This window comes from Lycorma delicatula, chromosome 13 (genome assembly GCF_047948215.1).
Source record: "Lycorma delicatula isolate Av1 chromosome 13, ASM4794821v1, whole genome shotgun sequence".
In the NCBI taxonomy this organism is placed as follows: domain Eukaryota; kingdom Metazoa; phylum Arthropoda; class Insecta; order Hemiptera; family Fulgoridae; genus Lycorma; species Lycorma delicatula.
The window spans coordinates 20,824,405-20,851,691 of NC_134467.1; the positions used below are offsets into that span (position 1 = coordinate 20,824,405).

General features: G+C 32.1%; 1 protein-coding gene across 3 annotated transcripts; it reads left to right on the forward strand.

Annotated features, from left to right (window-relative positions):
• The first annotated feature begins 849 nt into the window (after positions 1-849).
• On the forward strand, positions 850-16,442 carry LOC142333585 (uncharacterized). 3 transcript variants are annotated; one of them, XM_075380896.1, is made up of 3 exons: positions 899-919; positions 4,404-4,660; positions 12,649-16,442. In XM_075380896.1, the coding sequence occupies exon 3, from the start codon at positions 12,737-12,739 to the stop codon at positions 15,824-15,826; it is 3,090 nt and encodes a 1,029-aa protein (XP_075237011.1). In that variant the 5' UTR covers positions 899-919; positions 4,404-4,660; positions 12,649-12,736; the 3' UTR covers positions 15,827-16,442. The 3 variants fall into 3 exon arrangements, with proteins under 3 accessions (XP_075237009.1, XP_075237011.1, XP_075237012.1); XM_075380894.1 differs by lacking the exon at positions 4,404-4,660 and having other exon boundaries at positions 850-919; XM_075380897.1 differs by lacking the exons at positions 899-919; positions 4,404-4,660 and adding an exon at positions 945-1,399.
• The last annotated feature ends 10,845 nt before the right edge of the window (positions 16,443-27,287 follow it).

Sequence of the window (27,287 nt, forward strand, 5' to 3'; positions counted from 1 at the left end):
TAAATCATGAAATTTTGCTCAAATTTTGGTAAAAACCTGCATTATAAAAATATGAACACCAACTTCATTGATAGCAGAACATTAAACTTTATGATGTATCAAGATTGCCATGGTTTAATTTCAAGTTGTAATCTTTTAATGACAATATCTTGAAAAATACTATTTTCACATCCAAGGTGTAATAATCTCTTTTGAAAACTGTGGAAAATATTAAATGGCCATCATTTCAGTTAAAGTTGTAGTATAATGTTTATAAAAGGTTTAATAAAATGAAATTAAAAAAAAAAATTAATTAAATAAGAGTACGTAAAGGACAATTTAAAAGTGGTGCAAAAGAACATTTACAAAGAGTTGAATGTAACTAGATATAAAGGAAATAAATTTAAAAGACTACTAGAAGTGGCTCTCGCTCAGAACCAGCGTAAAGAATATTTTGAAAATTTTTTATAAATAATTCGCCAGGGTATGACATTACAAAAGCTTAATTGTAAATTATTATTAAACTACACCGATATCATTAGAACCCAGAAAATATCACTTTTTTATAAAAAAAAAATTACTAATAAACGGCTCGTCATTGAAAAAGATTTTTAAATATAAGTTTTCCAGACTCTTAGAGCAGTAATCTAAATAAACCGCTGTAGAAAAACATTAAAACAAATATTATCAATGAGAATAGTAGGAAAAATAATATAAAAAATACAAATTTGGGTTTGTTTAGCACTAAAAAAATAAATGACAACAAATTATAACCTAAGATTTCTTTCTCGATCGAGAAAAATAATTCATTCGATTGTTTAAATGATAGAAAAATCTATCGATGTATTATGATATTTCATTAATCGAAATGTATTTGTAGTTAAGTTTCCTGTTAGTCTCACCCATTTGCAGTGAAAGGTTGTAGTTGCAATTTTATCAGGTATTTATTGTACAGTTTGTTGATACGAATTATTTTTTTTTAATAAAATGTAAATCGGTTCAGTTGTTTATTTGTGGAAACAATAAATAATTGCCATTAACATGAGATCATAAGCATGCAATCAGTGAATAACAACCTTATATAGTGTAAAGAGCTTGCGGTTATTTAAAAAAAAACATTTCCGTCTTATTTTTTGATTCCTAATTAATTAATGATGTATATATTCGAGTAATCTAATTTTTTGTTTAATCTTGTGCAATAATTCGATTGATTATAATGAGGAAGAATCTGCTTGTTTTTACGTCAGTTGAGATATTTTTTACAAGACTGCCCAAAAAAAAATGATGTGTATGATGTATGTTTGTTCCACCGTAGCAGCTCAACGGCTGAACCGATTTAGATATGACCCCGCGTTGGAATCCTTACATTAGCTGGAGTGTCAGCTTATGTATATGTTTATACAGAATGTTTTTTAAAATGGTGGGTTGGCTATACTTTTTCGGATTCTACTTATAAAACTAAACAAAAATATCCTTAAGAAAAATTATAATTTCTCCTTCGTTTTCCGCTATCCACCATATTTGTATATCTCAAATTCGGATACAGGAATCACATTCATATTTGGTAAGCGTCTTTTTAATAAAGTTTTAAAAGAGTAAAAAATCAGAATTTAAATATCTTCGCAAATTCCAAAATGGCGGCTATGTTTATTTTTCAATCCGTTTTTATCTGCGTAAATATTAGTTATATAAAAATGTATGTTTTTGCTAAAATATTAAGCCTTTTATTTTGAACAAAAAGACATTTTTTCTCTTAAAATCGATTAACAAATAACTGTTATAGCAGAAAATTGATGAAATTTTGTCTGTTTTCATGTCGTCTACTTTACGTTAATTAGATTAAGTATTAATTGATTTTTTTATTGTTAATTCTAGTATTGTAAATTATTATCAGATACTATGTGCGCATGCGCACAACAACCAAACACATCGCCGATGGAACTGTAAAGCGCACAGTTCCATACATATATTTTTATATCGTTTTCATAAACTGGGCGTGGCTAGTGACATTGAGCTTAAGGATTATATATTGTAGAAGTATAAAGAAAAAAGGACTCGTTATATTAAATGTTATCGATAATATCAAGTGGAAATAGGGGCTGCAGTTCCACAGTGCCTATACGCGAGCCGCCACTGGTTAGAAATAACATAAGTAGTCTTTTTGAAAGAGATTGTCTTAACCGTTCAAAAATCCTGGTAGTATTCCTAATTTCTTGAAATCCATTTTGTTTTCTTTGTTGAAAATCCTCAATGTTGAGTATTGGAGTTGAATAAACGGATGTTTCAGATGGCCTCACAGGTATAAGTCAAGTTATTACATCAAGTGATCGGGCAGGCCCCAGGACATTGGCCCTCCGTGACCTATACATTTTTCATGGAAAGTTTCGTGCAGGAAATCGGGTACCTACTGACTGAAATGTGCTGTAACTCCATTGTGGTGAAACGACATATTTCCTCTTGATTATAGAGGTAGGTCTTAACAACAAATGTAGAAGAATTTCACTCAAATGAGCAATATAATTTTCTACATTTTACGATTTGGTAGATTGGCAGGACCCTAATGATAGTTGCAAAAAATACTTGTCCATATATTCAGGGAAACTCTTTGTTGATTGCTACTTTGGAATGTACCATGAGGATTCTCGTCGCTCCAAATATGCTGGATTTTGTCGATACACGTCATTCTTCATGGTCCTCTAGATGTAGAAGCCCAGAGGTGTCAAATCAGGAGACCGATGTGGGTTCTCAACAGTACCTCTTCGACCAGGTAAAGTTTTATCAAGGTACAATCTGATATCTTGATGGTAGTGAGGTGGGGCTCTGTCTTGTATGTAAAAAGGTTCATCACTATACAGGTTTCGAATGGCAAAATTCTTGTCTGAACCATATCAAGATAGCCTCACCAGTTATGGTACCCCCGAAGAAGAAGGGACCAATCAAACCACGCACTGATAGACTACACCACACAGTGAACTCTGGTAGATTCACTGCTCTGTCTACACGTACGTGAGGATTTTCAGGAGCCCAGTAGACACAATTGTGGCGGTTCACAATACCGTTAAATTTGAATTGTGCCTCGTCAGTCCACACAAACTTCCTTGCAAATTCTTCATCCTTGCCAACCATGTGTTGAAACCATTCGTGGTAATCCAACTTATTCGATCGAGTCGTCCTCATTCATCGCATGTAGCAGTGTTAGAACTGGTATAAATTGCCAGTTCCACGTACCACAACAAATTTTATACCTTTCACATTAGATTAGTGGGCGTAAGTCTTTGTTTAGATATTATTTAATTACAAATAGTGAGTACATTTTTTGGACCCCTTTGTATATATGTTTAAATAAATTTGAAAAAAAAATTAATTAAAATACAAAATTGTCACCTGCGTGCTCTTTAATTAGCCTATATTAAAGAGCTATGTTTTTTTTATTATTTATCTCTTGATGCTAAAACAGTTTTAACAATATCTTCAAAGAATTAGCCAGCCTTTATTTTTGTACCTGCTTATATTAGAATGTATAGAATTACATTTTCATTGTATGTAGATAAAATTATAATTCTGGGAGTTCCTCCGATTTGAAGTAAATTTGATTTTGTCAAAATTAATAACAAGATATTAATTGCTGGTTAGAAAAGAACTGTACTCATGATATGGCCTTCGGAAGTTAGATAATTGTAACTGTAGATTATAATAGCCACACAACTTTGTTTTCAATTATAAGTTGAATTATATGTCAGAGTATAATAATAAAATTAATTAATTGATGCAAAGGCATTTCACCCAAATATTCCATTCTACAATTTCATAATAATGGTAAGTTTGGGAAACAGTAATAAATTATTGTGAGAAGTGTGCCTGTTATCTTCCATGTTTTCAAGTTAAAATCGTCAAGATTGATAAGGCAAAAGTAATTAATGTTTTAAATTACTTGATTACAAATCTATTTTAATATCCCCGTTTCAATCGATAAATGTTATCTGTACATTCTATGGCCTATGTTTATCTGATTAATCGAAGAGCAGGAGAAATTTGGAGGGGCATCCTTACCACAATTTTCGAACAGTTGCTGTTATTGTTAAACATATAAAAATCTCACTAAATTGCAATTTCTTTGTTTTAGCCGATATGAAAATTTTGACTAATCAGTTTACCAAATTTTTAATCTAATGAATGATTAGAGGTGAGGCTAGTATGGCCCGATATTCTATTTTTACATAACTTTTGTAGGATAAACCTATTACAGACTTTTTTCATGTGATTAATTACATTTTTATTACTTGAGTTTAACTTCGTTATAAAATTTCAATTTTAATGTAAATCACTGGCAAAGGAAGTACAATCTGATTATATTATTTATTATGCAAATTAAGAAGGGCATAATTTGGTATGATTTTATACCTTTGTTTCTTTTTCCTGTTTAGCCTCCGGTAATTACCTTTCAGATAATACTTCAGAGGATGATATGTATGAGTGTAAATGAAGTGTAGTCTTGTACAGTCTCGGGTCGACCGTTCCTGAGATGTGTGGTTAATTGAAACCCAACCACCAAAGAACACCGGTATCCACGATCTAGTATTCAAATCTGTGTAAAAATAACTGACTGTACTACGACTTGAACGCTGGAATTCTCGACTTCCAAGCTGATTTGAGAACACGCGTTCATCACTAGACCAACCCGGTGGGTTATGATTTTATACCTAATTTCATTACACGAATATTATTCTATTTGTTTTAAAATTAGTATCAACCTTTTTTTTTTTTTTTTATCAAAATGTGAGTTAAGATACAACCCATGAAATTAGGCTGTAATTTATAAATTATTTAGAACTTTGACTAATTTGCTAAATTATTGGAAATTCTTAATTTAGAAAATGTGTAACATGTGAACCCACTTTATGCGTTAAAAATTTCCAAAAAAATTAAGAATGAACAACATTTGTAAATTTATGATTTGCAAACTTTGACATTAGTACTTCTTTCATGTTTTCCTTCTTTCCTGGCTGTAGCAATCTTCTGGCTGTGTATTATTAAATAACGAGAATAATCCTGTAAAATATTTTATTTTAAATTTATACAAAGTTATTATCCTATTCAATATACACCCCTCCTCTATCCCTACAACACCACTCCATGTGAATTTTCCACTGTTCGAAACAGTGCTGGAAGTATTCTTCTGTGAGCTCTTTTATGATGCGTGTCGCTTTTTCTTTCACAGCTTCAATTGTCTTAAATCTTGTTCCTTTTAATGCAGATTTGACCTTGGGGAATAGATAAAAGTCACATGGTGCCAGGTCAGATAAATAAGGCGGAGGGTCTAACACTGGGATGTTATAGTTGACTAGAACTGACAAACAATGCAGTGTGTGCCGGTGCGTTGTCCGATGAACCTGTGACTTGTTCTTCCACAATTCGGGTCGCTTTTTCTTGGCTCTTAGTTTGAAGTATGTGATAATGGATTTTTGATTAAGAATCTGTTCTACAAAGTAGTGATCTTTTGTTAAATCTTTTCAGTATTCTCCAAGCTGATGTTCCAGTTATTTTCTTCTCTGTTTAGTAGAGTCTACTTTATCAGTGGAAGGATCATTTCTGGAAAATAAAATGGTAGACATTAAAAATTACAGAATTATAGAGGAATCCCTCTCTGATTGTTAATATTTGTTTTATTGTTTTTTTTTTTTTGTTTGGTTATTGGATTTATTTGATTTTGCAGGATTTTTATATTTTTCCATATTTTTTTAAAAATTTCTGTTAATTTATTAATTTTTTTTTTCGTTAGTGTGCCTTTAGAAGGTCACCAATTTTTGAGTCTGATACTTTTCGTTAAAGACAAATGTGATAATCTATTTAATTTCTCCTGCAGTTATAGGGGCTTTGAATCTGGGTTGTTTGCTGTTTTCATAGTTTAGTAGTTTTTCAAAGTAGCTAAGATTTGGCCATTGTCTTTATTGTTTACGCAATTTTTCCATTTTGATCTTTAAAACAGAAATCATATAAAATAAAAATTATTTTTATTTAACTTTATTAAACAATGAATCGTCAATAAAGAGTCTACTATATTGTTGGTTTTCTCTAACAACCACAATATGATTCTGGTTATAGCTATCATCTTCCTCTTTGTTTTTTATAATGTGACATGAATTTTATGTTTTATAAAACGGTTGGGATTATTATATTACTTACAATATTATCGTCGTTTGTATAAAATATAGATTTGTCTCGCACGGAATTGATAAAAGAGAATATAATTTTTAGCTGTTTTGACTTACTACAAGAAATATAAATGTAATTAAATCCATTCACAAGTTGTAAAGTAAACTTCAAGTTAAAGATTAAGCATTTTGATAAATTCTACATAAAGTACTTAGCAGATATTTTTTTGGCTAAATAGGGTTCCTTTTCGCGGTCATCAGTACTTTCACCACATTTATTCCTCGTACTTGAGCTTCCTTTTTATGAGTATCTTATAAACATAGATTCAACCTTTTTTAATAACATTTGTTTCAGAACAGCTAGATATCATTTTAGAGGAAAAATTGAATTATATTTACCGATTAATTAAATTACTAAAACAATCGGTGTAAATCAATATAAACAGACTAACATGATTCAATCTGTTAGGTTAATAATTACCTATCTTAACATTTTTACTGTGGTTATTTGACCATCAGTTATTCAAAATTACACAAAAAAAAATCAAGTTTACTTATTTTGAAAATTATTTATTCAATCTTAAATCAATATTTAATTTCTTTATATTTCAGTGATGTTTTAAGATAATAAAAAGTTTGTTTTAACATTTATTTTATAAAAAGAAAGAAATCTACATATTCCATATTATACCAAGGCATTTTTGCCTTTGCAAACCGTGATTCTTTTTTACAAAATCATATTGAATTTGTTAATGTTCTGACATTTAATATTCTCATATATAAATTTTTCCTAATTACTGTTTATTTTCAATAGCATTGAAAATGTGCTAGCTTGTATGTATGTATAAATTACTAAACTAAATAATATTTATTAATTGTAGTATGTGTGTATATATATATATATATATATAAAGTATAATATTAGATACTACTTGGCATTTGTAGACCGAGAAAAGGCATCCGACCTTGACGTAGACTGGAATAAAATGTTCGGCATTTTAAAAAAATTAGGGTTCAAATACAGAGATAGAAGAAAAATTGCTAACATTTACAGGAACCAAACACCAACAGTAATAATTGAAGAACATAAGAAAGAAGCCGTAATAAGAAAGGGAGTTCAACAAGGTTGTTCCCTATCCTCGTTACTTTTTAATCTTTACCTAGAACTAGCAGTTAATGATGTTAAAGAACAATTTAGATTTGGAGTAATAGTACAAAGTGAAAAGATAAAGATGCTATGATATGCTGATGATATAGTAATTCTAGCTGAGAGTAAAAAGGATTTAGAAGAAACAATGAACAGCATGGATAAAGTCCTACGCAAGAACTACTGCATGAAAATAAACAAGAACAAAACGAAAGTAATGAAATGTAGTAGAAATAACAAAGATGGACCGCTGAATGTGAAAATAGGAGGAGAAAAGATTAAGGAGGTAGAAGAATTTTGTTATTTGGGAAGTAGAATTACTAAAGATGGACGAAGCAGGAGTGATATAAAATGCCGAATAGCACAAGCGAAACGAGCCTTCAGTAAGAAATATAATTTGTTTACATTAAAAATTAATTTAAATGTCAGGAAAAGATTTTTGAAAGTATATGTTTGGAGTGTCGCTTTATATGGAAATGAAACTTGGATGATCGGAGTATCTGAGAAGAAAAGATTAGAAGCTTTTGAAATGTGGTGCTATAGAAGAATGTTAAAAATCAGATGGGTGGATAAAGTGACAAATGAAGAGGTGTTACGGCAAATAGATGAAGCATTTAGAAAAATATAGCTAAAAGAAGGGACAGATTTATAGGCCACATATTAAGGCATCCTGGAATAGTCGCTTTAATATTGGAGGGACAGGTAGAAGGAAAAAATTGTGTAGGCAGGCAATGTTACGAATATGTAAGACAAATTTTTAGGGATGCAGGATGTAGGGGGTACACTGAAATGAAATGACTAGCACTAGTTAGGGAATCTTGGAGAGCTGCATCAAACCAGTCAAATGACTGAAGACAAAAAAAAATTAAGAGAGAATCAATAATTTTGAAATGGATGTAAATGATTATGGTGCCGTACAGTTGAAGGTGAGCAGAAGTAACTCATGAGTCTTTACCAAAAATTACACACCCAACTTGGATTTTTTTTGTAATTCCACCCCCCAAAAAAAACACTTAATTTTTTAACCCATTGGTAAAAAAATCGATGTATTTTTAATATCCAATAAGAATTAAGTGGGAATATGCATGTTTCAAAATAGCAGGAAATATTGATATTAACAATAACCTGGTTGGAGAAATAACCCAATAACACACTACCATGCTGTTTTATACCGGTCATTTTAAACATTCTCCATGTTAACATACTTTACATACAAAAATACAAACATTATTGGTTATAATTATAGATATAAATTATAAATATAATCAACCAAACTTACCCTACGTTCGCTAAACTCAACTACTTAACAGTAATGTTAACTGCCTGCCCCCATGGTGCAAGTGATAGTGTCTTGACCTTTCAGCTGGAGGTCCTGGGTTTGAATCCCAGTTAGGCATGGCAATTTCAAAAAAAAAAATTGAAGCGATAATTACTAAATTTTTATTTAAATATATTCAAAGCATTACTGTTAATTAGTAAACTTAGCGAGCGTAGGTTAAGTTTGGGTAGGTTATATTTATAAAACCCACCAGGTTGGTATAGTGGTGAACATGTCTTCCCAAATCAGCTGATTTGGAAGTGGAGAGTTCCAGCGTTCAAGTCCTAGTAGAGCCAGTTATTTTTACACGGATTTGAATACTAGATTGTGGATACCGGTGTTCTTTGGTGGTTAGGTTTCAATTAACCACACATCTCAGGAATGGTCGAACTGAGAATGTACAAGACTAACACTTCATTTACACTCATACATATCATCCTCATTCATCCTCTGAAGAATTATCTAAACGGTAGTTAACGGTAAACAGGAAAAAGAAAGTGAAAGTTATAAGAACGGTAATATAAATGATTATATTTGGTTATTGGATTATTTCTTCAACCTGGTTATTGTTAATATTAATATTTCTTGCTATTTTCAGTTATCAAGAATTTTAACAAGAAAAACTAAACAATTTTGTTTCATGTAGATATTTCATGGTTTATATATATATATATATTTTAGTAAACAATATTACATAATGTAAATTCATTGTAAAGTAATAAAATTTTTGTTTAATTTCACTTCAGCATAATCTAACAGATTTGTTTTTTTGTTAAATATCTAAACTTCTTTGGACTAGGCTAAAGTAACTGTTATCAAAATTATTGTAGTTTCTACATTTACTGTCGATAAACCATATCATTCCCAAGAGAACATGCTTCTGTTTATGCTCTTATACTTGTTTTAGATTTTAATCTTAAAACATGTCATTTAATCGTGTTTTAACATTTGTATTGAATAACTTTCACGTAATGTAAGGATTAAAAAAATTGTAACCATTTAATGTTAAAACAAAAAATAAATAAATAGATTGCACTGTACTATTATTGTCAAGAGACATATGTACAAAAGGAAACAGCTGAAAAATTAGTAGTACAAGATATATTTCAATTGATTTTAGGAAAGAAGGAATTTATAACAATGTGAATAATAAAAGACTCGTACAAGAGATTCCATTGAGCATTATTTTTTGACTGATTCACTGATGAAAAATATTTGGCTGGTTTGTTTTTATTATAATTGAAGTGGTTACAACTGTTTTAAATATTTATTTGTTAGATTTTTAAGCACATTTGAAAAAAGATTAATTAAGAGCTTAGATACAAAATGCCTTGAACTTTAATCAAACTTTATTAAGTTGATAGATGAATATCATTTCAATGTATGAAACATACTTCATCATATTATCATCCTCTGGTGGTAGTCCTTCCTTTGATATCATCATCCACCAGTCTATTGGTTCTTACACCACCACTGTCTCCATTTATTCCTGTCCCAAGTCCTCTCCTTCATCCTCTTGTTACTTCCAATCATCACCTCATCTGTTAACTTTATTCTTCTTCCTCACTTCTTTTCTATTTCTACTGACCCTTCTGATACAGTTGTCAAGATTCCACTTCCTCCAACAGGATGCTCTAACCAATATATTCACGCATAAGTCTTGTTTCTTCTTTAATCCTGCTCATTCCTTACTCTATCTCACTTTCTCCATATTTTTATCTCAAAAGCCTTAATTCAGTAGATCTGCCTCTTCTTTATCATCCATGTTCACTTCGCTACAAGTCTATACAGCATTAACAATTTCTTCCATAACTTGGATTTATCTCATTTAGTCCAGGCTTTTACTACATATTAAACTCCTCTTCTGACGGAATGCTTCCTTTGCCATCGCTATCCTTTGTTTTATTTCCATTGCATTCTGCTAGTCCCGTGTTAGCATAGTCCTCAAATATCGGTTATTCTGTACTTTTTCTATTTGGTGTAGAATATAAATAAAGTTTGATTACATGTGTACTTGTAGTGGGAATTGAACAGTACAAGTCAGTCGGCTTCAAGTCGAACTGCCGATGAGAAGTGTGCATGCAACTGCTGTATTCAGTTGATACATGTAACACAATTTATATTTTTACCCTTATACATTTTATTATACAATGGACAGAAATCAATATACAAATATGTAATACACAGGATTATAATTTGTACACTATAATTACCGTTATTCATGTAAGTCTTTTTTTTACCGTAAAATAAAACATTATTTCATAAATTCAATTGAACTTTATTTGGGAGCAGTTTATTCCCTAACACTATTCTTCCTTCGCTTGTCCGTACGGCTAAATCCTTTTCATTGTTTACTTGCATTACTTTAGTTTTCTGTATTTATTTTCATTCCATACTCTTTCATTCTTTCCTCCAGACCTGTTAACAATCTTTGAAACATTTGTATGCCGTCAACTAGAATTACCATGACTTTAGCAAAACAAACACTGAAATATAAAAAAGAATTTCTGTTATTTTTTCATTACGAAACCTATTCCGTAACACTTTATATTTTGTAAACGATTAAAACTTCTTAAAAATTACAAAGTTAAATATCGTTATGATAATATATGCTTTTCATAGGACAGTGCATTTCATTGTGCAATATTATATTTGAATAAGGTAGAACAGGATTCGGTGATTATTTATCTTAACATTACATTTCTTTTTTTTTAGATTTGAAATCTTGCAAATAGCAAAAGATGTCTTATGTTGTAATTACCATATACAAAAATAATAAACTTCTCTAAAAGGATACATTTGAAAATGTGTTACAATATACTTATAAAAGAAATAGCTAGTAATGATATCGACAAGGTTGGTGAATTATTGGTTGTTACATAACAACAAATGTTCTTTTTTGTTTATGCTGAGTTCCTGAGCCAATTTAGATAAAATTAGATTGGAACCAGCAGGATAGCTTCCCTTTCAAAAAAAACATGTTTAGTTTAAAAATTATATCTGGACATCGACAAAAAAAGAACAGTTTCAGGTCGAATTGAGCAACTTTTTTTTAACCTCTAGTACTACCGTTAGGTATTGCTTCAGAGGACGAGATGAATATCCAGTAGTGTGTGAAAATGCCATACCTGACCAGGATTTGAACCCCGGACCTCCGGATGAAAGGCCGAGATGCTACCATTCATGCCGTGGAAAAGTTTTTGAGATTACAAGATTTTTAACTACCAGTAGTCTTTATGTCTAGATCAATTTAGTAATCAGGTTATAATGATGTAATTTAAATTCAATATCATTATATTTCGTTGTAGAGACCTGTAATAGATTGGCATGCTGATCAATCAACGCCTTACAAAAACTACTTAAGATAAATTGATGAAAATTTGTATACGTATTTTTCTTTCGGTGTAAGTGTACAGTAAAGAAGGATTTTTTGAAGTTTTGAGTTAAAAGGGTTAAAAAAGAGTAACAATGACATTTATTATTTTTAGAATTACATGGTAAAAAATGATTTTATCATCTTGATTTTTGTTGTGTAATCTACACTTGAATATCTAAAAACAATTTTTAGATTTTTGAAATTCGAACTTGAAAGGGGTAAAGAAAGGTAAAAAAGGTTTGAACTATGATTGCAAGTTTTCTCCATTTTTGAATATACTAAACAAGATGTTCAGTACATTTAGGCTTCCAAATAACCTTAAGATAAATATATAAAAACCATTTACGGGTTTTTTAAATTTTGATTTTTTAGGGATGCAAGCATGGCAGCTCAACCAACACAGCCTCTGCCACTGTTATTGTATGTGCGTGGCTGGCTGCACTAGTCTCCGGTTACTTGACTCAAAAAAAAAAAATTAAAAGAAATTTTACCACCATGCAAAACGCAAGTAACTATATAGAGTGGGCGAAGCCACGATGAGGATGATAGTATATATGTTTGTGTATATTTATATAACTGTGGGTATCTCATTTAACTTAAAGTATTGTTTTTTTTTTTGAATTAGCTATCACATATAGTTTCAACATTATACTAACATATATTTTCTTTTTTTCAGATTTAAGAACAAGCTAATTGGAAAAATCATCTTATGCTGTTACTACCATAAACAAAAATAATAATTAAACCTATCTAAAAGGATAAAAATGTGTTACGATAAGCTTATAAAAGAAATAGTTAATAATGATATCGACAAAGTTGTTGAATTATTGGTTGCCAATGAAGCTGAAATTAGATCGAAAATGACCAATTTTAGATCGTATTATTTATTTTATAAAGTAAAAAGCAAAGAAATGATTTCGGTTTTATTAGATTATTTTGAAAGTCGAAATATATTTGATATTTCCAATATTTTAACATCGATTATTAATGTAGCTATTATAAACGGAATGGATATCGATATGATACAACAATTGATCGATAAAGGTGGAAATGTTAATAGTACTGACATGAGAGGTATTTCCCCTTTATTACAATCTGTAATAAGTAAAAGAAATGTAAGTCTTATGAAATATATTATAGAAAACGGAGCGAATGTTAATGAGATATGCGATGATGATAAAAATACAATATTACATTTAGCTGTTAGTAAATTTTGTGAGGATAATGATGATGATTTGGAAAGGATAAAATTGTTAATAGATTATGGCGCAGATGTAAACACTCTGAACCAGTTTAATGAATTACCCATGACAAAATCTTCATCTACAACGAGTGATGATCTATGGTTTGAACTTATAAAGAGGGGAACTTACATCAATGAACGAAAAAAATATGACGACAAAACTAATATATTATGTTATGCTTTAAATAAGAAAGGTAGAAGTCTGGAATTAATTCATAAATTGATTGTGATGGGTGCAGATGTTAATGCAGTGGATAGGGTACCTGATACACCATTGGTATTAGCGTTGAAAAATAATTATGATAAAGATTTTGTTGTTGAACTGATTCGTAATGGGGCAAGTGTTAATACAACTTATGTTACTTATGATGTGATGAATTCTAATCCACTTTTAATGGCCATGGAACTTAAAAGAAGCAAGGAAATTATCTCAACCCTCATTAAATATCGGGCTGATGTAAACTGGGTCGGTAGATATGAAATAACGCCTTTGATGTTCGCAATAAAAAATAATTATAAAGTAGATATAATTGATAGATTGATACATCACGGTGCTAAGATTAATATGCAAGATTATTATGGATTAACACCATTAATGCATGCGATGAAAATAAATGATAAGGAAATTATCAGAAGACTGATTAATTCAGGAGCAAATGTAAATGAAGTCGATAAAGAAGGAAGATCTTGTTTATTATATGCGGTTATGTATACTACTGATGAAGAAGTAATCAATTTATTAATCGATAAAGGGGCTGATTTAAGTCAACTTAACAAACATCATGATGATTTACTGTTTTCTATAGAACTTACGAAGAATAATAGTAATAAATATGCCGTTAAAGTAATCGAAAATTGTGAAGTATCTTGCCAGAAAATATTTTTAAATTATTTAGTCAGATTAAATATGAATAAAAGAATTATTTTCGATGTTATTTGTAAAGGTGCTGATGTTAATGCGGTAGATGAAAGTGGATGTACACCTTTAATTAACGCTGTTATTAATAAATGTGACTACGAAGTCATTATTAAACTCATAGAAAGCGGAGCTGATGTGAATGTAAAAGATAAAGATGGTGTCTCACCATTAGCACATGCTGCTGTTTCCTCTGATAGTAAAGAACTCATGAAAATTCTTGTTAATTACGGAGCTAACATTAATACACAGGATAAAAATGGGGAAACAATTTTAATGCGTATGTTGCGGTCTAATAGCAAGAAAGAATTGATTAGTAATGTTATTAAATTAGAAGCCGATGTGAATTTAAGGAATAATCGTGATGAGACACCTTTAATGGTCGCCATTTATTCTTTTTATGAGTTTTTAATCCCCGATTTGGGCATTATTACCTTGCTGATTAAAAATGGTGCAAATGTAAATGATACCAATAAAGAAGGTTATAGTCCTTTAATGTATGCGCTATCAAATAAATGTTGTGGTGACGATAACATTTTTCGCTTACTTTTGGATTGCGGTGCAGATTTGTGTAATTATCTGAAAAATCTTGGTAACGGTAAAGTTCCTTTAATTCGTGCTGCAGGTAGGAATAGAAATGTTGAAAAAGTAATTGAAGTGTTAAGGTATAAGAAAGATATCTTTGAAGTCGATAGATGGGGAAATATATTTTTAGTAGATTTAGTTAAATTGATTAAATATAAAGAACTTGCGCTTACCTTGTTCCGTGATCATATTAATATTTTAAAGCAAGATTCACAGATGATAAATAAAATCGTCAGCAATGCTGTGGATATAGAGTTTATGGATAAACTTATTAATTTATTTGGCATTGATATCAACAATGTAGACAGGGAAGGAAAGACACCATTAATGTATGCCGTTATTCATCACAGAAGCGGATCATTAATTAATACAATGATAGAAAAAGGGGCATATCCTAAATGGTTAGATCATGATTTAAATACGCCCCTTCATTTTGCTGATTCAGAAGATGTTATAGATACATTAATTATATATTGTAATGCAGATATTAATGCTAAAAATACTTTTTTTGTGACTCCATATGAATATGCTTCACATCATTGTACTTTTGTGCAAACTCTTAAGGCGTATATTAAACATTTAGTTTTAATATCTTCAGAAGAAAGTATCAAAGAATCAGAGAAGTACTCTGAATATAATTATCATATTAATGAATGTAAAACCGAGTTGGATAAAATGAAGCATGCAAATATAATTAATAATTTATCATATTATAAATTTTGTGGTAAATTATCTAAAAATGAGAAAAAACTTTTTTCAGAATCTGAAGATCTTTTTAATTGTGAGAAAAAGAAAGATGAAATCAGAGAATTTTATATTTATCGTAGCGTAATTAATATGAAAATAAAAACATATAAAATGAATATGATAAAAAGAAAATTATTAAAATATTTGGAAAATTTAATCATTGAAAGTACTTTTTGTTTGAAGGAAAATGAAGATCCAAACAGTGTACATAAATTACATGTATTGAATAATAGTGATGATGATAGAACTTCATACTTGATGTCTGAAAACATTTCTCTTGGTTTCGATAACTTATATTGTATTTCTAAGTATTTGAGTTGTATGCAAATTATTAAACTATTTCTTGTTTCAATGCAGAGTTGATATACCTGTTTAGATATTTCAGAATGAAAAGCTGTAAAAAAAAGAATAATTAATAACATACATAATGGGAATGACCGATATGTAAATGCTACGTCAATTATTCACATAACCATTATTAAGGAAACAATTTGTCATTCCAATATATTTTAAGTTGCCGTTTTCGCACAGACTATACACTCCTTTTTCTGTTATAGAAGGATCTTCCTTATTTATATATTTTATTATTTGTTGTATATGCTGTTTTTTTAATTTAGATGTTTTAAATATTTTGTTAAATTTATTATAATTTATACTGTATTAGATTTAGCGTATTCATTTATTGTATTGTTTTTATTTTGTCCTTTATGTATATTTTATTGTTTTATTCTGGTATATAATTTATTTATTAAGGTAGTATCATATCCGTTATTTAAAGCTAAATGTTTAATGTTATTTATTTTGTTATTTAATTTTAAATTATTGAATTTTAAGTAATTTATTGCTGTGTAAATTAGTGAATTAAAAGTTGCAATTTTTTGACTCTAAGGATGAAATTTATTATAGTGTCCTGCTTGGTTGGCTTTCTATATATGTTTATATTGATTTTATTACTAATAAAACTTTGTTAAATTTTATGTCCAAATTATCATTGCTGTTATTATTTTCCCTATTTAAAGTGAATTTGATATTATTATTTAAAGAATTCATTTTTTCAATTGTTTTCTTCATCGTTAAATTATTGGTTATATATTATTAAAATGTCATCTATACATCTTTTATATAAAATAATTTGATTTTTATTTATTATATTAATTAACTACTAGTTTACTAGTTCACTCATAAATATATCAGCTAAAATATCAGAAAGTGGAGAACCCATCCTTAGACACTTTTCTTCTGCTTGGAAAATTAAATAAAAAAAAAACCCAATTTCTGACCGACTAGTCTGTTGTTAATTTAGAAGTGTATAGATGCCAGCTATTGGCAGATCTCAATATTTTGATATATACATGACAATAAAATAAACAAACAATAATGTTTTGCAAATTTTTAAAAACATTTTTTTAAAGCAAAAATATATTGTAGCATAGAAAACTAGGACAGATATGAAGCGATAGAAATTTGCTTACGTTTAAGTAAATGTTCACTAATGGCGTAATGAAGATAACTAATTTTACAAAAAAAAAATTTCTGTTGTCATCTTAAACAGTTGATTGAAATTATCCTACTTTATCAAATCGTTTAGACTAGACTGTCTTCGACATGCTTTTCAAAAACTCAACAGAAATCTTACTGTACATGATTTCACTAAAATCACTTCTGCATTTGGTAATTTATCAGTAATTAATATGCAGTCATAAACCAGTATGTGTATGTAATCTGGATTTATACTTAACATAGTGTACCATTAAGAATTTTCCTGTATTGTGATTTTTGTTGCAGTGTAAAAAAAGTTCATAATTTTTGTTTGGTTTTGGGTTAGTGTTTATGTTTTATCAAAAATCTGTTTTGGAATCTTTAATATTTTCATTTAGAGGAACTGTTGGTATGCAGGCATGGGCATATCTTGTACAAGCTGAACAGACACATAGAAATATGGTGACGATATACTCCACTGTTTGCCACTCATCTTGCAAGGACATTCATAATTTATGTGGTAATCTGCTAACCTATGCGTCATGCATAATTTCACTTTATTCATGTACTTATTTACTCTTTAACTGTTGTTACGAGTAATCCATCATAAGAAATGAATAACGAGTTAACGAGTTAAACATTTTTTTATACAAATAAATGGACTTATTTTCATTAGTTTACATACAATGTTAACTTTAGGCGGAAAAGACATAAATAGACAAGAGCAGGAAATAAACATAATTTACTTCAGACTGTGTGTACTTGTATGCGACCTATATATTATTTTTGTTTTTTATTGTTTTTATTCTATTCATTATAATATCTACAGTTTTTTTAGTTACTTATATTTTATGTATAATGATTATTAATCTTTGAACAATTGAATTTCTTATACAGTTTATAATGAAGCTACATTATTTTTACAATTAAAGACAATTTTTAAGTAAAGTGTTTTGTTGTTAAATTAAATGTACAATTTTTGTATTACATGGGCTTTTTTCAATATATTTTCACATTTCAAAAAATAAGATTAATTTTAAAAAAGTTGCTTTTAAATAAATTATTATCAAATGATTGAAGTTGTTCAAATGTTGCTGAATTGAGTATATTTTATGACGTTCACACATAAACTAGGATGTGGTGTTATAGGTGATAATGTAGCTAATGTAAATTTTTAAATTTTGTTAGGCTAATACCTGAATTCTAACAATTTTTTTTTTACAAGATTGCTGTTATTTTCTGTTTCCCTTCATGGGTTTCATTGTTTTTATGTACAAAATTTTATTCGGGTGACCGTAGAAATGTCGAATATAGAACGAAACTAACACTCACGAAAGAACGGCTAGGTTCTATGTAAATGGGGAAAAAATCATGCGTACTTTATTAGGGCGATGTTATCTATGAAATATAGACGTTAACATTAATTATAAGTAATGGTTTAATACAGTACATAGGTACACTGCACAAAAAATATTTTACAAAATAGTGTATTTCCTAATACACTCGTAAGCATTTACCGAACTGTTTGATTTAAAAACTCACTACAGTATGTACTGTATTACATGTTCAAATCATACTTGGTAATCGCCTTAAAAAGTAAAAAACAGTACTTAATACATTAAAATTACTGTAAATTAAATTATCAAAACTAACCTAATTTTGGATTACATTTTTAAAAAATTGTAATTTTTTCCTTTTCTCGCTCGTTTGTAAATCCGTGTGAAGTTTCTGTGTATTCTTGCATGGCATCTTCAATTCTGCGCGTAAAGATTAAGCTTCTATTCAGAGATGAATCAACATCTATAAAAAAACTGGGTTTGATCATGGGGTCTTCGGTAAGCGTTTTGACATTTAACTGTTTTACAGGGATCGTATCTTCTACCACTTCACCACTACTTGCACCATTAAATCTTCCAGATGTTAGTCTTCTCGTATGTTTAGGAGATTTTTCAATATCTGTGTCATCTACTTCATCAAACCCATTTTTCCCTATTGCTTTGGCGTTATTTACCCTGGAGTCTCGATGTCACCAGTACCTTCCAGCGGTTCTGTTTTTGAAGCAGCTTCTTCCAGTAGACGCCAGGGTTGACACTTTCAGTTCATCTAATGGAGATTTGATGCACATAATGCAGCAGCAATATTAAATTTCTTCCAACATGTTGTAACATTCAGCTCAGGATCGGAATCCATCGCGTCTAAAATAATTTTAAATGTTCTTCTGATGTAATATAATTTAAACGATTGAATAATTACCTGATTCATAGGTTGCAATAAAGCGGTAGTGCTTGGCATAAGAAAAATTACTTTTATTTTGGGATGAACTGTTTGGATTTCCTGTGGATGACCGGGAGCATTGTCTTAGACTAAAAGAGACTTAAAGTTAAGGTTTTTTGATTTTAAATATTTTTCAACTTCGGGTACAAAACAGTTTTTGAATCAGTTCATGAAAAATGAATCTGAAATCCACGCTTTTTTATTGGATCGCCAAAATAGTAGTAACAGCGTCTTATTTTTAATTTTCAACGCGTGCGGGTTTTGAATCTGTAAATCATTAGCGGTTTAATTAATCAATCACCGGCTGGAATTGCACAAAGCAAAATCTTTACTCTGTTTTTTTGCTACCTTGTACCCCGGTGATGATCGTTCATTTTTTAAGATGATGGTCCTATCGGGTATTATACAGTTTCCAAAACAGGCCTGTCTCATCCGCGTTAAAAATCTGCTCTGGCTTGTATTTATTAATCTCAATTTAAAAATTGCGCTGGTAAGTTTCTGCGGTTACTTTATCTACTGATGCAGCCCCTACAACTTTTACGTTGTGTAAAGATTGTCTGAAAATCAGGCTTCTGAAACTTGGAACAGGTAACAGCATCTTTTGGCACGGCCCTTGATCAAAATGATCGTACAGTCTCTTAGCTTTTTCACGAATAATAGGTCCATTTACTGGAAACCCGTTTTTGATTCTGATCTTCGATCTTCTTCACTGCGAGCTGCAATTTTAGCTAAATTTGGAGCTAAAATTAGTGAGGGTGCTGCTTCAGAAAATTTGGAAAATGGGCCTTTTCAAGGCCATGGTTAAAGTTTTCTGTTAAATAAAAGAACTGAAAAAAAATTAATCAAATAGAATAGCTGAAAGCAGGATAATAATCTAATACTACACTTTATCACATTCAAGAATATGGTACACGGTTTTTAAGCACATTGTACTTAAAAACCCGTTTCGGTTTAACGGAATAAATAATAAAATATCAATACAGATAATATTTTTTATTATTATTAGATAATAACTTCATAAAATGTACGCTTAAAAACACTACAGTCCAATGGTGCTTAATCTAAATTTCTATCTACACAGAAACAAATACGTAATTAGTTTTTACTAACTACCATCTCTTTCCCCCTTCCAGCGTGTTTTCGGACAGATTTGGCGATCAAAGAGCCCTTGCTTTCCGCCATCTTCTGATTGCAACTGCAAAAACAACTAAACCGCTTTCATATTCCTTCCACTGGCTAAACTATATAAGGGAACGTACAAGGAACGTTCCATACACACGCAGAGTAAAAAAAAAACTACCTTCCTCCAGCACGCCAGGGTCGGCACTACGGGAACGACAGTGCTCTCTCTCCCTCGTACCTTTCGTGCAGCTTCCTATGTGCGCATGCACACAACAGCCAAACACCACGCAGTTGGAATTGTGAAGCGCACAGTTTCGTACAAAGAGTATAATATATTTTTCATAAACTGGGGGATGGCTACTAACATTAAACTTAAGGATTATATATTGTACAAGTATAAAGAAAGAATTAAAGAAAAAAAGGACTCATATTAAATGTTATCGATAATATCAAGTGTAGAAATTGGGAGTGCTGCAGTTCCACAGTGCCAAAACGCCAACCGACGCTGATTACACGACCGTTACTTCTGCTCAAATGAATTACTTTACAGTACGTACTGAACTGCCACAATCTGAAACTCTATATGTACAATATTGGCAATTTGTTTATTCATACAGGTGACTATTATCCTGTCCGTCACTGAAAAGCAAATATAATGAAGAAATTTCTCTACTTTATCTTTAAAAACAAATACTGCGCTGCGCTGTACAGTACGAAAAATATCATAGAGTATTTTCGTACTGTATTAATTTATTATTTTTTTGTGTGCGATAATTGGTTTGCTTGGCATTTCTCCCGCCACCACCCCATTCGTTCACCCTGAAGCATAAGACCGAATGTCTGTGCCACAAACGGCTACTGAGCCTCGAAACAGTTTAGCGACCAGTGTCCTAAATAACTGTTAGGGCTTACCTACCAGCGTGAGCGGACTAAGCGTGGTGCCATACACCACCGGCTTACGTGTCCCAACCGCTCACTTGTCGTATATTTACTAAAATGGGTAGGCGTACCCCGTCAACTACTAAAAAAATATATACATCGATAAATAAAATCTAACTCGTCTAGGCAGCAATTCGCTGCCACGCCTAGGTCACTGAATGCCAGCAAGTACCTGTCCACCATTTTATAGCGCTTGGAGCCATAATAATTGACTGGTGGTCAGCCATACTCAGGGTTAGCTTCTCCCGGCAATGCGGTAAGAGTGTTTTCCTTAAGTAAACTACGGATGCCGGTTGAACAAAGCAACCGCATCTAGGAACTCCCACAGTCCGACAATGCGACTCTCGATACATTGACAGCTTGTGAGTGGCCAATTTTTCCCCCTTGATCTCTAAGTTACAGGGTGCTCGGTCTCAGAATTATTTTAAGTTTGATGATAATTTTTATACTCAAGAAAATATCTTACCAGTTTTCCGTTATCATGTCAGATTTATTTACAAAATTTTTAAAATAAAATTGTGTATAGCATTACTCATGTTCATGATACTTTAGACTAAGTATGTTGATAAGAAAGGTAGACTTATGGGCTCATAAGCAACATCAGGAATTGGGTGGAGCAAAAGCATGGTAACACAGGCTACGAATTCACCCAGTTCCTATCTGTTCATGTATGTTTTCAGGACTATCTGTACAGGATGGGCAGATGCCATACAAGTTGTTGTCACGATTGTGGCGGACTGGTGTTTTTTGAACTAGATGGCACGACTTAAGAGTAGTGCTCGAGGATCAGGGTGTGAAGGGGACCAACAAAAAAATTGAGGTGATGCTCAGGAATAGCAAATGGGAATGTATCTCGACTATGATCACATCAATGATAGGAGAGAAGGCGAATGAAGAGTGGGGATGACAAGCTGAGCAGATGTGGATCGATAGAGACATGGAGTTCGATGACAGGTGATCAATCAAGGGGGGCCAGCTTCTGGGGGTGGGCAGCCACCGGGTTGGTCTAGTGGTGAACGCGTCTTCCCAAATCAGCTGATTTGGAAGTCGAGACTTCCAGCGTTCAAGTCCTAGTAAAGCCAGCTATTTTTACACGGATTTGAATACTAAATCGTGGATACCGGTGTTCTTTGGTGGTTGGGTTTCAATTAACCACACATCTCAGGTATGGTCGACCTGAGAATGTACAAGACTACACTTCATTCACACTCATACATATCATCCTCATTCATCCTCTGAAGTATTATCTAAATGGTAGTTACCGGAGGCTAAACAGGAAAAAGAAAGAAAGCTTCTGGGGGTGGGCGGCAGGGGCTCCTCAGAGTCATCACTCTTCGATCGCCCCCTGGGGACGCCTTCCAGTCATCTGGATTTGGATAGTAGAGTGCCTGGGTGATCATGTAGGGGCTGTACATACCATATGGCCTTAGATCCAGACCCTGCATGATAAGAGGGGAGGTTTTTTGGCAGGTGAGAACCCCATACTGCCGTCAGTGCGGGCCTGATGGCGGTTGGCAGAGTTTTTCCTCTCTTTATGGAATAAAAAAAAAAAAGTATGTTGATGATATTTTTGTGGTCTATTATCCCATTATATATAATGAATATCTAATAATTTTGAACAAGTTAAATTCTTACCGTAATGAATTTAAATTTACTTTTGAAACTGATAAAAGGAGAAGATTAAATTACTTAGATGTTAGTAATGAAATCAATAATAAAAATAATCAATTAATAACTTCAATATACAGGAAACCCACAACCAAGTAAACCACTGTACATAGATATTAAAATCATCAGTGGTCACACAAGAGTTAATACATATATATATAACATGATTATAAGAGCAATTAATTACACAAAGTATAATGAAAATGAGAATAATAAATTAAATACAGAAATAGATGTTATAAAACAAATTACTAAATATAATGTGAATCTTTAGTAGATTGTTTATGTCAAAAATAAACAATAAATACATATTTAATACCAATAAATAACATAAAAATTGATTATGTATATTTAAAATATGTATATACTGATAATATTGTTAAAAACATAACAAGGATTTACGATAAACATTTATTTAAACCTGCATACCACTCAAATAACCATTTAATAAAATATTTAAAAAATAATACACGTACTGATTCATACGATTTACACAATTTATGTGGTATTTATAAAATAAAATGCAATGAATGTTTTTATAGGTAACACCATTAGATCTTTTAAAACTAGATTTGATGGACACTTTAGATATTATAAAAGTAGAAAATTTGGTTTTTCTAATGTTTGTAATCATCCTATTAATACACATTCAATATCCAATTACAGAGAATGAGGATGATACATTCTTAAAAGCTGCTGTAGATAGCAGCACTTGTTAAGACATTGATATAATTCTTAAACTATGTACGTAACTTTGGTTAGCTAGTCGACATGGATTTCTGTTATGTTAAATTATTTATTTTTAATTTAATTTTAGTAAATGGCTTCATATCTCTGTATTTTAATTTTAAGTCTTAAGTAAAATATAAAATGAGGGTAATTCTGAGCAATTATTTCCCTAACCACAACTTTTCCCATATTGTAATATTATCATATTAAAGGTATTAAAGAGAAAACAAGAGAAAAAATTTGCCACAATGTTCATAGGTAATGTGAATGAGTAGTTGAAGATAACCCAGGCATTAAAAGTTAAGATCCAACTGGTAAACGGGGAGGCTCATTACAGTGAAATGACACTCTTCCAAGATTGTGTTATGCTTCACTCTGGAATCCAATCAGGAGGAGAGAGGAAAAAAGATTAGGTTTCCATCAGTTAACCCACTGGGTTAATGGATTTACAGTTTAATAGAAAAATATATCGGAGGTTAGGTCAAGTCAAGCAATTATAAGTGTTTTTCCCACCTCATACTTTCGTTATTCCCATTATTTAATTATGTTTTTAGTTAATTTTTATGTTTGTTGTGCTGTTGCATAACTTTTTATTTGATGTAGTTTGATTACATGTACTCAATTTTATTTTTTGTTGTTTAGTTGTTTTCGTTGTTAATTCCTGTTTTTTATTGATTATCACCATTATTTACGAGTTTAAAATTATAATTTTTACCTTCAGCCTACGGTTGTTAGGACTTGTTTATTGGCAAAGGCAAACTGTTGCATTTGTTCGTGGTAAACAGAATAAACAATTATTTAATTTATTAGTTTAAGTTACAATTAATTATGTCCCGATTTGATGAATCGCAGGATATCTTCAGTAGCCTTTGTGGTGGTTCATCAATTCGGGTGGGGGCGACTGTCAAGAAGGCCTCTAGGTATACTCTGTGCAGTACTCGAAGGGGTATGGGTATGGTCATTGTAGCAAGAGAGATAGATGACTCTTCGGCACAAAGTGTACAGGAGGAGACATATGAAAGAGAGTATCCGCCGTTATCATCAGACTATACCGGCCGCGACTCCGGTAACGAGTAAGGTTGAGATGGACAATGATTATATGGAGAAGATTAAACCGACTAATAAACGGTCACAATCGCGGTCTCCGCCACAAGAGGAGACAACATGCTATTGGAGAAGGTTCTGATGCGCTGATCGTAGTAAGGGGGATTCATCAGCTGGGGTCCTTGACGGGAGCCATGCTATGCTAACTGGAAAGGAATGTCCTGTGTTGACAAGCTCTGCAATCATGATCGACCTTAAAGAACATTTTGCTGGGATTGGAATACTGCATGGCTTGCTGCAGATAATTCAGAATACGAAGTGTGGGATTAAAGAGGGCTTGGTGGATTTGGTGAGGGCACTGAACACGGTTGCCTGGTCTGGACTACTACAAGAGTCGCTGGGGAGGGACTGTGAAGCTGTTCCATCTGTGTCAGACGCTGCGACGCAACCCCCCAACAAGGACCGTGATCTGAATGACATTCTGTCACGGTCGAAAAGTTAATTGATGTCGTGGATGGCCAGCCAGTGCGATGTCGCTGGTAGATCGTGTTATAGAAAAGTCTTCAGCTGTGGTATACATGTTGATTTATTGACCAAGCCGGGAGAGTGTCATGGAATGTGCTCTGGGGTTGCAGCAGGAGATATTGTAGAAGATAGTTCCCCATTTTTGGGACGAAGTGAGGATATGTCGACGAACAAACGCTCTATATACTACGATTCTGGTGAGGAGGAGTTCTCCCGCACTTGTGTTTCTACTACCGGCTGACAAGATCGGTCGATTGCGGACGGGGGTCAAGGTGGTGTAGCACAAATCTAGTCAGAAGGCGCGCTCTTGTACGACGCTCCACCCCAGCAGTGACGGAGAGCGGCACAGTTGTTGTCTGTGCTACAGGCAGTTGTATGCGGAGCTGGTAAAGAAAGTCAAGTAGTCAATGGCGGATCGGGAAGTTGGTGTTATCCTGTCCTTGCGTCAGGGCGCTGGAGAAGAACTATGTATAAGAGTGAGGGGGGTGCCGAGAAGGCTGTAGCGTTAAAAAAGGTTCTTCGTGCAGTGCGTCTGATTTAAAAACGACGGATAGTCGACTACAGTGGTTCACATCCACGACTTTGAAGATGATGCGAGTGAGACCGAGGTTGCGAAAGCAGCGAGACAGACGGTTGAGGCAGATGTTGGTTTTTCGGATATCCTCACTACGCCCAGCGTTTGTAAAGACACCGTTATTACGTCTTATGGAGCAGCCAAGAAACTGATTGCTACGCGTGTGAGAATTGGCTGGGTCGGCTATGAGACCATTTCACTCCACAAGTCCTGTTTAATGGAGAGCCAATTGCTCTCTCTCCTGACGTCCAATTTCTTGATTTACTTTTTGACAGTTGTCTTACGTGGACAAACACAAAGAGTTAAAGGAGAGATGTCTAAAAATTCTAGATATGCTAAGAGTCCTTAGCAACACGTGATCGGTCAGTAGGGAACTGACCGATCACGTTTGTAATGTTTTTATTATTCTTTTGTCCGATCCTGATTGTATCGTCTACTCTTCAGCGCATCGTACCGTACTTACGATGCTGCAAACCACTCTTTTCTTCGTCTTGCCACTGGTGAATTACATGGCATTTTCGAACACTACAAAAATTGTCATTGGTTTCAGAAGTGTTCTGGTTTTGAATTGTCGCGCAAGCGTAAAATGGGTTTATATAGTTCCCAACCACTCATTCTGCGGCGCTGGAGTATGCTTTAATATTGAACACTTAATTGTATTTTACGCCATAAGGATCCTCTATCCAGTTATATAGTGTTACTAAGGGACATACGGCGCGTCCTACAAAATCACAAGAATGTACTAGACAGTATTATTATTTCTAAAAAGATTAATATACTTAATAATATCTAAGTCGTTAAAAGATATTAGCGTTTGATGTATTAACGTAACTGTTACGTTCCTTTACTATTTTAATTTTATTCCTATTATCTTAGTTGTCATGATAGTTTTACTAATATTTTTACCCGAGCGAAAACGAGTGCACGTTTTTCGGCCCCCCAAAAAAAAAAATACACAACATATCTAGTTTAATGAAGATAATTCTCTTTTGTCTACCAGTCTGTTTTAAAAAAAAATGTTATGTTTAAATATCTACCTCTATATAATAACATACAATCCAAGCTAAAGTTCACAAAATACAAACTTATTTCAATGCTCAAAAGTAATTGAAAAGCAGCTTTTTACTTCCTCGTACAAAGTACTGCGATCGCGAAAAATTTCGGTTTTCAAATTTCATTTTGATCAGTTTCGGTGTGATGTCTGTACGTATAGCTGTGCACATTGCGTGCGAGCAGATTATTACGGTTGTAACAGTTAGATGGTCATTCTTTTACGAAAATATCTCATAGCTCCGTATACTTAAATAATATGAAGTACATTATCATAGTTAGTAGCGCTGTTGGCCTATGTGCACAGCAATATGCCGCCCACTATATATGATTCGCATAACTCAAAAACCATTAGAATGTTAAAATTTTGGATTTAGTACTGTTGTAACGTTTAGTTGTGCACTTCCCCTTTTGATTGCA

Bases quoted from the DNA above. Each gene is read 5' to 3' on its own strand.
- LOC142333585 (XM_075380894.1), top strand. From the start codon at position 12,737: ATGTGTTACGATAAGCTTATAAAAGAAATAGTTAATAATGATATCGAC.